The sequence below is a fragment of the Podarcis cretensis genome (assembly GCF_951804945.1).
Source record: "Podarcis cretensis genome assembly, chromosome: 14".
Taxonomy (NCBI): domain Eukaryota; kingdom Metazoa; phylum Chordata; class Lepidosauria; order Squamata; family Lacertidae; genus Podarcis; species Podarcis cretensis.
In genome coordinates, this window is record NC_137183.1 from 36575778 (window position 1) to 36589565 (window position 13788).

A 13788-nucleotide genomic window follows, 5' to 3' on the forward strand; every position below is an offset into this window, starting at 1 on the left:
CCCATCCATCTATCTGGCCAGGAGGGAAAGGGTCATTGGAAAGCTTGACCTGCCAGGCAGCTCCAACTTCTCCTGCCTCTTTTCCTCTCCCTTCCCAGATCCCACCTGCAGGACCTCAAGGACATCACCCACAGTGTGCATTACGAGCAGTACCGCGCCCAGCGCCTCAACGAGAACAACCTCCTGGCCACGGGCGGCAAGCAGCTGGCCCTGAGCTGCCTCAACGGAGAGTTGGAGAGCCAACTTTGAGCTGCGGGGACAGCCTGGCCCCTCTTCCTCCTCTCCAGCCTCAACAGACACCCTCCATCAATAGCTTCAGTGGACTGATTCCCCTCTCCCTCCCCCCGAACCCCCTCTTCCGGGAACAGCTGGAGCAGAGTTCCTGAGCCCCCATCTCCTCCGAGCACAAGAAGCAGCTCTCGACTGGGAAATCTCAACTTCGCTGCCGGGCGCCTTCCTGCCCCTTCCTTTCCGACTGCCTCCTGCTCAGCCTCATACCTCAGAGCAGAAGGACACTGGGAGGGTGAGAGAGCCCAGCAGCCCACCTTCCGCCTCTCCACCCTTGGCATCTCACATGGGCACCGTCCTTTGCCTTGGCTCTGCCTCTGCTTCTGAGCCAAGCAGTGCATGTGGCCTTGGGGAGACATCCTTGCCGTCTGTTGAGGCTGTCCTTGCCCCCTTCCAGACTCCACTGCTCTGTCAGGCAACCCACTTGTCCCAACAGGCCCTGGCAGAGCCGGCTAATTTCTTTCCTTAACCCTTAAATGACACCACACCCATGTGTGTTTCTTCTATGACATTTTTATCTCCAATATGCTGGCAATACTAGGACAGTTCTCCTTCGTATTTGTTGGTTGGCAGAGGGGGCGTGGGGAGGGGGGAAGGCAGGTAGCAGAGAGCTTTTGAAGGGCCCGTAATGCATGAAAGGTTAAGCCCGCCATCCCTGAGGGCAAAAAGGGAGCCCCATTTCAGACCCTCCCAGGCTGGGGTTCTAGCAACTGTCATAGCCCACATGCGAAAGCAAAGAGAATCTTCTGGAGAGGTTTCCGCCTCCCAGTGTTCCTGCAGGACGTCAGACTGGCTCTTTCGACCACCCTCAGTTTGTAAGAACCAGGGAGGGGGCATCATTTGAAGGCTACTTGCATCAAGCCAGGAGGCCAATAACTGGCTTGTACAATGAAAACATCTGTGTTGATTGGAGCAAAACTCCCTCTTCATATCTCTTGCCCCAGAGAAGAGTCTGGGGTTGGGAATTAAGAGAAGACCATTTTCCAGCTGGTCCCTTGTTGATGCAGGAGCAGTACAGGAGAACAGCGCCATCTCCTGGAAGGAGGTCAGCCTGCCCAGGCTCACGTTTTCATCCTTCTACTTTTATACTCTTGGGCAGGGGGCCTGTGGCCAGATTGTGCTTCTCCAGTTAATCCATTAAAGAGCAACTGTAGAAGGTTGTTGGGTTCTTTGGTTTTGTTTTGCCTGGTTGCTTTGAGTCCTTCTCGGGGGTGAAGCTGGGGACCTCTCTCGGCTCAGGGCTTGCCTTTCAGTGAGCCAATATAAGATGTTTGGTTCAAGCAGGGCAGCAGGAGAGATGGCAGATCATGCACACACTTTTTACTATTGGCCGCCCCACAAGGCTGTTCCCCCACCCCAGTTGCTGCTGCTGTCCACTACAGGCCCCCGTGCCTCCTGCCCACTTAAGAAAGAAAGCCAGGTGATATCGAGTAGCTCAGTTGGTAGAGCATGAGATGGTTAATCTCAGGGTCGTGGGTTTGAACCCCATATCGGGCAAAATATTCCTGCATTGCAAGGGGTTGTGCTAGAGGACCCTCATGGTCCCTTCCAACTCTACAATTCTATGATTCTCTGGGTACCTGCTGAATGGGTTTAAGCTTCAAACAGTTTTTGCTGCCACAGCAAAATTGTAGCAGTGGCACAGATGCTTCTACAGGTTCTCGGGTTCGGTCTTGTTCCCTCATGTACTGGAAGGAAGTTGTGCTGAGGGGGATTGTGGGGGGTAGAGAGGAGGGGCAGGTGAGGGAAGAAATTGGATTCGGTTTGCATTTAAAGGCAAACCCATTTAATTCACACTTTCAGAACACAGCCACCCCTCAGAACTGACGCTTCTCCAAATTTTGCAATGCAGTTCACCAGCCAAGTACTGTGCACAAAAATGCATATTATATACTAAAGTGCATACGAATGCATATATTCCTGGGGGGGGATTAAAAATGCATTATATTGGGGCACGTTACTTTGCCAAAATGTGCAGAATAGTCAAAATTTTGCAAAGAGATATGCTAGGAGAAATTTGCACAAAATGCTGATGAATATTCATGAGGATGTTAAATAAAGTTGGGAAATGATGTGCAAATGGGGAGAACTGGACTTAAGACTGGAAGAAGACGTAACTGAGAGAAACGCTCAGTGGACATATTTGCCTATCCTTAGCTGCTGATCCACCATAGGGAGTTGAATGGGGGAGGCTGAGTAGGCACCAACTGGACAGCATTTGCTCAGGCAGCCAAATGTCTCCCTCTCCTGTTGTTCTCTGGTGATAGTGGTGAAAAAAGTAAATTTTTCACTATGGTTCCTGAGGAGTAGGTTCCCATCTCTGTTGGATGCCATTGTGAATCAATATGACATGCTGAAACTTCTAATTTTGTTGGTTTCTTAGACATCCCAATCACTGCCAGGTACGAGGTTGTTAGGCAATGAAAGAGAGGTCTACTGCAGGGGTCAGCAAGGTTTACCTCGCCTGGGCTGGTTCACTCCAGCGGAGATCTCTCCGTGAGCCAGATCACGCCAGATCACGCGGGCGCTCTGCACAGACAGGATTTCCAGCGTCTGCACAGACGCTATTTCCGGTGATGCAGAAGCGAGTCCCTGCGCCGCACTGCGCCGGTTTAGCTCAGCGCGCGGGGACTCACCGAGTAGGCGGCACGGTTCGGGGGCAGCTCATGGGCTGGTTAAACAACCCCCATGGGCCTTAGGTTGCCGACCCCTGGTCTACTGCTATCAACACAATAATGGGTGAATGGTGGAGGCAAAACTGAAGGACCACGGACAGCTCCAAGTGAGCCACTTGCTCTGACAATGGTTGAGAGTCAACCAAGACCCTTTAAGCCTCTGCCTCCAGTCTCTGTCCTGCAGGCTCCATCCCCTGGTCCATGACTTCAGAGCCTCTGACCTGAAGATGGGCATTCCTCTGTTCCACAGCCTTCCTTCTGCTGCACTGCCTGCACTGGTTGTGAGCATTGGGAAGGATCTGGTTGCTCAGAGAAGGGTGCCTGTGAGGGTCCGGGCTCTGGTCTGACAGGTCCTGGTGGGGTGATATGCTCCTCTGGGATTTTCTGTTCAACAGCCTCAGATTCCAGAGTTTCTATTCATCAGCCAGCGCAACTCAACTCCAAATAAAATAAAACCCTCCACTCTGTGGAACTTCTTTCTTGGTGAGTCAGGCAGTCCCATGTTGAAACCCCCACAAATTTCCACCCACATATCTCCTTTGGCCTCGGGTTTTTGGCCTGCACTGACTTCCTTCATTCCAAGGACAGATCCCTTGGACTTCCACAGCATCTGGGAGACATCCAAAGACCTACCAGTGACTTCAAGGAGCTTGCTCAATACATAGCCTAAAAGATTACATCATGCTTTGTGCAAATGTTTTCATTTTGTTTTTCTGCAATGGGTGGAGAGGGGAATGTCAGCACAGAGAAAGGAGTGGGGTTGGGGGACAGCCTGAGTTGTTATGGCTAGAAGTTGTATCCACAGATGCATCCATCAAGGCAAAACAGCTGGGATTTCTCTCTGAGCCTCAGCTAAGTGTTGGAGTTATGATTTTGCTGGATCTGGGCCAAAAAGAGAGAGATCAACAAGAAGAAATTTGACCCATTTCCAAGACCTCCTGGAAGGGAGGCGTGTCTATAAAATGAGATCCCTTTTTATTCAAAGGTACAGACATTTTAAAAACCCATTATTTGCATAGTAAGAAATTTGCTCAGGGTACCGTGTATGGTCGTCTCTTCACAACAACCTTGCAAGGTAGTTAATGATTGTCCACTGATTGCTTCACAGCCGATTGAGGATTTAAACTTTGGTCTCTCCATGCCAGGCTTTGCACCCTAACTACTACACCGCACCCTCTCTCTCCAGATGAAAAGCATTGACAGCCACTTTCCCACAAGTGCCCGTTCTCAGTGGCATTGCCCATCCCACTTCTCATGGCATGGGGAGGGGTGGTTTGGAAGGGGGGGGGTCACAATCGCTCAGAAGTGTACTTTGCTGTTTAGTCCAATGAAACAATAGTTGAGCTATGAGATTAGGTCTTTCTTAAACTTTCATAAACAAATCCACAGAGTGGGTCCCACAGCCAACTTGGAAGTTAAAAGAAGAGGGCAAATGAGGGCAGCCATAAAGGAAGATGGTGTCAACAAGAATCTATAATCAGAGGAATAACGGCACGATGGGAAACAGAAAAAATAATCCCAGAGCCCGCCGTTTCTACGACTACGTCAAACATGTTGCTTTTGAAGCAAATACAGTGGTACCTCGGGTTACATATGCTTCAGGTTACAGACGCTTCAGGTTACAGACTCTGCTAACCCAGAAATAGTACCTCAGGTTAAGAACTTTGCTTCAGGATGAGAAGAGAAATCGCGCAGCAGCGGCACAGCGGTAGCAGGAGGCCCTATTAGTGGTGCTTCAGGTTAAGAACAGTTTCAGGTTAAGAACGGATCTCCGGAACAAACCCAAGATACCACTGTACTGAAACTGGGGAATATTTGGCAGCAGGGCCATCTTTACCTGGGGGTGCAAGGGGTGCATGGCACCCAAACATTGAATTCTGGGGGCCCATTAAGACGTGTGCCTTTTATATTCATGGTGCAATATTTAAGTGAATAGCCTGCTGCTGCTGCTGCTATTCTTTTTGTTGTTGTTAAAAAAGTTATAGAGAGGATCCAAGAACAGTGTCCCTTAATTATTACTCATTTGGAACTACCTTAATATTTTCAATTTGTTTTGTTTGCAATTTCAGGGTGTATTTTGAATCACGTAGAATAAACTGGTGCCTTTGTTTTGCTATACCTGGTCTTGGCAATTACAAGTCACCCCATTTGCTCTGAGAACAAAGGAGTCTTTGGGGCAGAGTCTGGACCATCCCAGGTGCTGGATTCCCTCCCAGCTTTGATTTGTCCAAAGGCTCTTAGTTTTCCTTCCAAAGGCCTTGCAAAAAAACAACACACCTTTGGACTGAGCTGTCCTGGTAAGGGAGACCTTTGTGCGATGTGTGCTCTTCCTACCTTGGCTCGCAGACCCAGCCAAAGTGCAAATGGTCTCAGCCACAAAGTTGCAGGGGGATATATGGAGCAAGGGAAGTTGGTGGGACCAAAGACTACAAGAATTTTTGGAACTGCAATTAAAATAAGTGTCCTGGTGGTGCTCCCTACATTTTAAATAGTCTCATTCTCTTTTTTTACTGTACTGCTTAGCTGCATTTGTAGCATGTTTGTACTTTGTAAACACTTTGCCAAGACTCATGGCTTGTGCAAATTAAAACCTATCTTATCAGTGGAGCAATATATGGGGAACAAGAAGTTGATCTTGTCCCGTGAGACTGCAATGGGCACAGCAGAAGTGTCAATCTTTAGCAGAGATTGTCTCTCTTTTATGTTAACTATATCTCATGGAAATCAATGGCCCTATTTTGCATGTTTTGGGTGTGGTGTTCCTAAATAAGTGAACGTTCAGATAATGCATTTGAGTTTCGTCTGTTTTGCAATAAGCAAGCTGAGATCCAGTATATGAGATTAGATATTCCACTAAACCAGGTCTGGCAGGGCCTGTAGCCCTCCAGATATTGTTGGACTCCAACCTGTATGCAGGAAAGAAAGACAAAAGCCACTGTGCATGAAATGTTTCTCACAGAAGCACAGCCATTGTTCCATTTTATTTTATTTTTTGCAATTTTGCAATAATGCATCTGTATGATGAAAGTGAACATAAGCATGCACACACTGGTGCATTATGTTAGCTCTAGCAAACCTGATTGATGAGAATCTTGCAAACCTGCAAAGCCATTTTCAAAGTTCCTGAATTTATTACATTTTCCCCCTAGAATGTGTTTCTAATCAAATTTCAAAAGTGCCCAAAGGTGCGTCTATCACTCCAGTGCTTTTGCCTTATTGACTGGAAGGCAGAAGCAGGTATACTTATTGCGGAGCAGGAACACCTGGATGCTTTTTCCTTACATCTTCATTGATTAGAAACCTACTCTGAGCCTCCACTGTAACAACAAAAAATCCCATAGTTTTAGATGTGGATTGTTCCCAGTTTCACCATTGTTACCTGTAGTCCTGTGGTGGGGGCAGGTAAACCCAGTGCTATTTTTCTAGACCATAACTCACCATTAATTCTTCCCTTGCTTTCTTATAATGGCAATGGCGCCCACCTGAGAGGTGCCGGAACTGAGTTCCATCTTTAAAAAAAAGCCCTGGGTAAAGCACACAACCAGCTACAAAATGAGGGCTTGGACATGGTTACTTTTTAATCCTCTGTCATTAATCATCCACCTGCCTCTCACTTCCTGAACAGGTTTCCTGCTCTGAGCCAGAGAAGTATAAAACCTAGGGCTCAGAGATCCAAACACTCTCCCTCCTCCTTCTGGCCTCCCTGGGGCTTTCTCTTAGCCTGACACACCCTATGATGCCATCATCTTCCAGGAACTGCTTTCTGCCTTGAGAGACAGCTTTTGTTTTTGTGTCATTGTTTTCATTTTTAAAAAAGTTAAGTAGACGCGACATTGCAGGAATAATGCTGCGGCTGTTCTTCTAGGGCTTCTCGGCTTCTCGCTCCGATTTCAGCAGAGACCTTCCGCATCGCTTTCACTCGGGAGCTGCAAGACTCAGGTTGCTTTGCCCGTTGCACCGCCAGGTTCCCTCCCCCTGGAAGGGGGGATAGCCAAGCCCATCCACTCCAGCTGGGCGTTCCTGTTCCTCAAGGCGGCACCCAGACTTGGTGCCACACGCACACACCCGCTGCGCTCCGTCACCAGCTTTGCAGCCTTGCCCCCACGCCGAGCAAAGCTCTTTCTTTCCGCCGTCTCCTTGGCTGTGTGTCAACACGCTTGGTGGGCCAGTTCCTCTGTGTCGGGGGCACCATGCCAACACTCAATGCCAGGTCGCTGATCTCTCCACTGGGGATTGTCCGGATATTTGAGATCTTCTTCTCTTGCACGGCCTTCAGTTTGGTGTCTGTCCACAGGAACTATGCTGGCTCTGAAGGCGCCTGGTCCATGTTTACCTGGTGCTTCTGTTTCAGCCTCTCCGTCTTCGTTGTGGTCGTGGAGTTCATCGGCATGGCCCAGTCGCTGCCTCTGTCCTGGCAGGACTTCACCTCTGCCTTTTCCATGTTGGCTGCTCTCATGATCTTCACCACCTCCATCCTGTACCCGTCGGTCTTCATCCCGGATCGCTGCACGGGTGACTGCAGCTATGAAGGCATCGCCACTGCCGCGTCTTGCCTCTGCTTCATCACCTACGCCATCGAAGTGAGACTGACCCAGGCCAAAGTCGGAGAAGTCAGCACCTTCCTGGCCACCATCCCCGGCCTCCTGAAAGTCTTTGAGACCTACCTGGCTTGTCTCATCTTCTCCTTGGTGGCCAGCTACCAAATCTATGCAGAGAAGCCCGGCCTGCAGTGGTGCCTGGCCGTCTACTGCATCTGCTTCATCGTCACGTTGCTCATTGTCATCCTCACCATCGGCCGTTGCCTTGCCACCCTGCCCATCCCCTTGGAGAAATCTCTGGTGGGCTTCAACAGCTTGGCTGTGCTCCTGTACCTCACGGCGGCCGTTGTATGGCCCATATATGCCTTCGAGGGTTCCTCTAGGCCTTCAACATGTTTCAGGACTAACCCGCAGTGTATCAAATGGAACAATAAGCTCGGGGTGACCTTTTTGACCATCTTCAACCTCATTGCCTACATTGTGGACCTTGTCTTCTCCACCAAAATGGTTTTCTTTACCACACCAGCTTAAGCGGGCTCACCTGGGTAGGACCGAAACCACTTAGGAATGTCGATGACGTTCATAATGTGTAAGACAGAGAGGCCACCCCAAGACTTTGCCCGGATTCTTTTATTGGGTGGTTTTTGTTTGTTCATCTCTTTTTAATACTAGTTTTCATTTTAGAACTATTCCATGCATGGATTGAACCTGTCCTGCCGAACCCTGCTTCCTGAGGGAGCAGACGCCAACAGCACATCATTTCATATGTTTTATATGCAGCTATTAGAAATACCCTGCCGAGTCTTGCTGAGAGTTTCTCCGTGGAAAGAGAAAGGGTTTGCAAAAGCCCAGTCAGTGATTCTGTATCAGCTGCTGCTCCCCCCACCCCAATAAGGCAGCTATCTGGTAAGAGGAAGGGAGGTGTTTGCAGGAACGGGAAGAAGAACTTGGGCATGAAAAAACTGAGAAGGGCACTGGGTGCAGAATCCTATCACAGCTAAATCTGGCACCTTGGCAAGAGGAAATAATATTTCACCTTTGTACGAAGGTGGTGATGCATATGATACTATTTGCACAAACACAGCTTACTTTACCTCTTCCTGCAACACACACATCCGGCATCTAAGAACAAAGGCTGTATGTGTTTTTCTTCCAAAACTAATGTTTTTTTCCTCCCAATTGATTATTCAAAATTAATTTGATTAATCTACCAAGCCTTCCTTAATTGCTGGGGGTGAGGCAACAGAGCTCTTATTCAACCATTCCTTGTCTCCCAGGATTTTAGCTAAAAAAAAATCTATGGCCTTTTGAACTGGGCAGGGGTATTGTTTCGTTTGTTATTATGTGGTGTATTTTTATGTTTTTATACTGCAAACAGCCCTGTTAATAACAGGCACAGTCAGCAAAAGGATTCTGTATAGTATGAGGGCTGCCAGTGATCCATGATTCTAAATTTACAAATAAACCATGATCCATGCCAGTTGTGGCAATTAATTTGCATCCCATAGGGGAGTAGAGGTATACCCTGGGTCTTGCGTTAATTGTGCTAAGGTGGCCCTTCAGGCCAATGTTGCTCTGAAAAGTGGGTTCAGGACCTCTTTACGTTTAGCTAAGAATGATTTCTTCAGGCAAACGTAAAGAGGTCCTGAATCCATTTTTGAGAATGACGTTGAAAACTTGGCAGAAGTTGGCACACTATCTGGTACCATCCTGTTGCCACTGCTGCACTTCTAGTTTCACCAGTGTTTTGAGAACTTAGACAAAAGCACAGCAAGACAGAGGGAGTGGGGAAGACAAAGGGGCTGCAAAGCATAAATGACTTGTTTGCAGCTGGTCAGTTCCTCGGTAGCATTCAGTTGAGAGCTAAGCTGGAGGGAATGTGTCATAATCGACTGCAATTAATCAAGAGACAGACTTTTGCAAAGTTCACTCTAGAGAGCTGCATCCAGGGAGCTTAGCTTTTTCTGAACCCTGCTGCAGGTCCAAATCTGAAAGGTGCCCTAACAGTGCTGCATCAAGCCCTTTTATCTATGACATATTAATATAGATTAAGGGAAGGGGACCTAGGATGAGAAATTCCTGAGAATGCATGGAACGTAATGCAGTTGAAACGCCCAAGGAAATTGGATCTCGGTGAGATTGCGAGGGACAATGCTTTAAATGGTATACCATCTCTTAAGTTCTGTCACATGAATCCAGCTCAGAGTATGCTCTTTTGGAGAGAGTGCAACCAGGTTGGCATGATGTTCCAGGTGGTCCTGGCCTGTGGTACAGGTGTGGTGGGTTCAAGTGTTTCAGGAGATTGCAACCATTGTTAACCGGATTTATCTGCCCCGACCTCAGTTTAGCCCTTCTCGCAATACTTCTGGAAAGTGTGAATGCCTTATTGCACAAAGTTCTAATCTTGTACTAATCTTGCAGCTGCCTGGCAAGAGATAGCCCATCTTTGATAATTCTCCACACAGTTCTCCTTGTAGGGATGATGGTCCAAAGTCTGGCCTCTCTCCCTAGTTGAAAAAATTATGCCAAGGGATAAGGTAACGAGGGGTGAAAGCAGGAGGGACCAGGTTGCAGGTACATGAGACTTCTTGCCTTTTGTGGCCAATCAGGGAAGTATAGTACAACCACCACATATGAATAAAAACTTTCAAGTTACATTTATTACTGAGACACCTCCCCTGCTAAGCAGTCACTGATGGTCATTGCTTAGTGGATGGATTTAGTGTGCTTTTGAATTTCCCCTTCCAACATATAGTAAAATGCTATGCACTGCATTGTGATGGCTATGTATTGTATGATGATGTGATGTGTGGATTTGTAAATATATATTTTTTAAACTGAATGGTGCAAATAATTTTACTTAAACTTTCTCTTTCTAAAGGGATGATTTGAATCTGGCACCGGTGCCTGGAAATTATTTAGCCATATGCCCAGTGAGACATTAAAAAGGTTCTCCTTTTGTATGCTGCCCTTCATCTGTGGATCTCAGGGTGGTTGTTATCAGGTGATCAGAAAGACTGCCTCCATCCAATGGCCTGACTCCATATAGGACCACTTCCCTTGTCCAATGTCAGGCTTCGGGAAAACGGCTTCCTCCCTCCCTTTGGCCGTGGATAAGCGGAACAAAGCAAAAATAGTCCCTTACCAGTTAAATAGATTTTTAATGTTCACAGCAAAAGAACAAAGACTCCATTCTCGGAGGAAAGGTGCTCCCAATTAAGGTTTCCACCCACTTCTCCCCAAGCCACCCCCTCACTTCCTTGTCTGGCAACCTGATATCACAACAATTGGGCCTTGTGTGTAGCTACCTTATCTGCTCTCCTTGACCTTGGACTGATCTGTGGAACACTTTCCAGCAAAAGGGAGTCTCTCTCTCTCCCTGTTCTTCTTCTCCTAGCTCAGGCTTCCTCAAACTCGGTCCTCCAGATGTTTTGAGACTACTATTCCCATCATCCCTGACCACTGGTCCTGCTAGCAATGGATCATGGGAGTTGTAGGCCAAAAATATCTGGAGGGCCAAGTTTGAGGAAGCCTGTCCTAGCTGTTCCCCACTCAGTTCTGCCCAGTTGTTGTCTTCAGAACTATGCCCCTCTGCAAACCACCGCTCCGAATCTATACTGTTCCACTGCTCCTGGGCAGCTTCAGGATTTTGGTCAGGAGCAGGGGGAGGGGGAAGTCCCCACCATTTCTCATCAGGGTAGCTCTCCTCAGCCTGGTCTCTGACACTCAAGTACTCTATGCATGCCTTGTTCCAAATATGAAAAATATGCCACAGTCGCTGAGTGCCTCTGCCAATCAAGGTAGACAATACTGGACTTGATAGACCATGGTTGGTTGGTTTCATTTATATCTCACCTTTTCTTCCAAGGATCTCAAGATGGCATACATGGTTATCCTGTTCCTCATTTAATCGCATGTGGTGCTGTGGGTTAAACCACAGAGCCTAGGACTTGCCGATCAGAAGGTCGGCAGTTCGAATCCCCACAACAGGGTGAGCTCCCGTTGCTCGGTCCCAGCTCTTGCCAACCTAGCAGTTTGAAAGCACGTCCAAGTGCAAGTAGATAAATAGGTACCGCTCCAGCTAGTAGGTAAATGGCATTTCCATGTGCTGCTCTGGTTCACCAGAAGCGGCTTAGTCATGCTGGCCACATGACCCGGAAGCTGTACGCCAGCTCCCTCGGCCAAAAAAGCGAGATGAGCACCACAACCCCAGAGTCGGCCACAATTGGACCTAATGGTCAGGGGTCCCTTTACCTTTACCTTTACCCTGTGAGGTAGGTGAGGCTGGGAGGCAGTGCCTGGCCCAAGGTCATCCAGAGAGCTTCGTGACCGAGTGGGGATATGAACTCTGGTCTCCCAGGTCCTGGTCCAACACTGTAACTCCTACACCACTCTGACTTCTTATATTCATCCTTTGGAGTCAAGAGTTCATTGGAAGTGTACATGCTTTGCATGCAGATGGTACCCAGATCCAACCCTGGCATCACCCATTGAAACCAGTGAGCCCTCCAGATGCTGCTGCACTCTGACTCCCTCCCATCACACCTGACCCTTGGTCCTTCATGCTGGGGCTGATGGGAGGTGGACTCCAGAAACAGGATGAGGAGAACAATAGGTTGGACTAGTTGGGCCACTGGCCTGAAATGGTAGTAGAAGAGCCTGCTGGATAAGATCAAACAAGGCCCATCTAGAGCAACATTCTGTTCTCATAGTGGCCAACCAAAGGCCTGTAGTAAACCTGCAAGGAGGACCATAGTACAAGAGCACTCTCCCCTCCTGCAATTTCCAGCAGCTGGTGCTCAGAGGCATACGGCCTCCAGCAGTGGAAGTACAACATAGCTGTTATGTTTAGTGGCCACTGATAACCTTGTCTTCCAAGAATTTGCCTAATCCTCCTCCAAAGCCATGCAGGTTGGTGGTTATCGCTGCCTCTTGTAGGAATGAATGCCATACTTTAATGATGCATCACGGGAAGAAATCTTCCCATTTGCCTGTCTCCAGTTCTCCAACATCCACCTTCCTTCTGTGTAAGTTGCCTCATGCTATGAGAAAGGGTGAAAAAGCCATTCTCTACTCAATTTCTCTTCCCTTCTTCTGTTGTGATCAGAATACACATGAGCTAACATAATTAAATAACTGAAACTGAACAGAAGAGGAAGCTTTCCACATTCCCTTCCTCAGAGTACAGGGAGAGAAGGAGCAGATCCTCCTGGGCCCGGCGGCTGATGACACGTTCGTGCAGCATGCTGTAGGCTGGCTGATGTGCTAAGTGCCTTTTAAATGGCACCTTTTAAGCCGCTCTGGCTGACCATCTGCTGCTGAGCCAGATTCAAAGTTCTATTGATATACAAATCCCAGGACAACATGGGTGCAGGATACCTCGGGAAGCGCCCAAACCCTTATATTCCAGTTCGATCACTGAGATCATCTGCAGGAGTGACTTTGATCATTCCCCAAGTTGGTGAGGCTCGTTTGATGACAACAAGAAACCAAGCCTTCAGTGTCATTGTCCCAGTCCTGTGGAATACCCTGCTACTGACCTTCTGTGTCAGCTTTCAAATGCCGGCTGAAAACTTTTCTATTCTGCCAGGCCTATGCAGACAATTAACCCACAATGGTCTAATAGATGTTTCATTTTTATTTTTGCTTTAACTTGTTTTAAACTTTTTATTATTTTATTGTTTGGTTTTATGTTTTTTACATTTTTGTAAACCACCATGATGTATTTTTATGATACAACAGTATCTAAGTATTTTTGTAAACACGGACAGAGCCTTCAAGCATCTTCATGGCCTATTGCTTTTTTTTCCAAAGTTGCTTTGCACTTAAATTCAGTTCAAGATCACAGGCTCTAAAACTTGATGTTTGCAACCGAGGAGGTTTAATAAAACAACCTGGGCTCTGTTTGATTACGTACAAGCTTTTCAATTCGCATTCACCCCTGGAGCTTGAGTCTCGATGTTCTTGTACCAGCATAGAGAAACATCCCCACCGGTTGCCCCCCCCCCCCAGCAGACTCTCCTTTTGTCTAACCTGGGGATCTGTAGTGGCAGAGGAGAGAGAGAGAGCTGGCTGGCTTGTATGCAGCTATTTCATTCCCCTGTATTTGGATGGAATTCTGGATGCCACCCTTTGCACCTAATGATTTCTTCCTGTGGATCTGCCTCAGAGGCGCATGCTTTTGCAAAGCAGTGCGCAGAAAAAGTCTGGTCACGACCAGGACATGCCTTCGCTCTCTCTTATCTACAGACGTTGGCTGTGTACAGGTGGGCAAGGTAGCAAGGTTT

The 13788-nt window shown here is 47.8% G+C and overlaps 1 protein-coding gene and 1 pseudogene across 2 annotated transcripts in view; both read left to right on the forward strand.

Annotated features, from left to right (window-relative positions):
• Nucleotides 1–1448, forward strand: part of SEPTIN12 (septin 12) — a 75327-nt gene extending 73879 nt beyond the window's left edge. The window contains exon 12 of the mRNA XM_079952493.1: nt 99–1448. Coding sequence (XP_079808619.1) covers nt 99–249 — 151 coding nt within the window. The 3' untranslated portion in view covers nt 250–1448. The remainder of the gene's footprint in view (nt 1–98) is intronic.
• A 5103-nt stretch (nt 1449–6551) lies between these two features.
• Nucleotides 6552–10343, forward strand: LOC307202542 (myeloid-associated differentiation marker homolog pseudogene; annotated as a pseudogene). The gene has a single exon. The product of its transcript is annotated as a myeloid-associated differentiation marker homolog pseudogene (transcript).
• The last annotated feature ends 3445 nt before the right edge of the window (nt 10344–13788 follow it).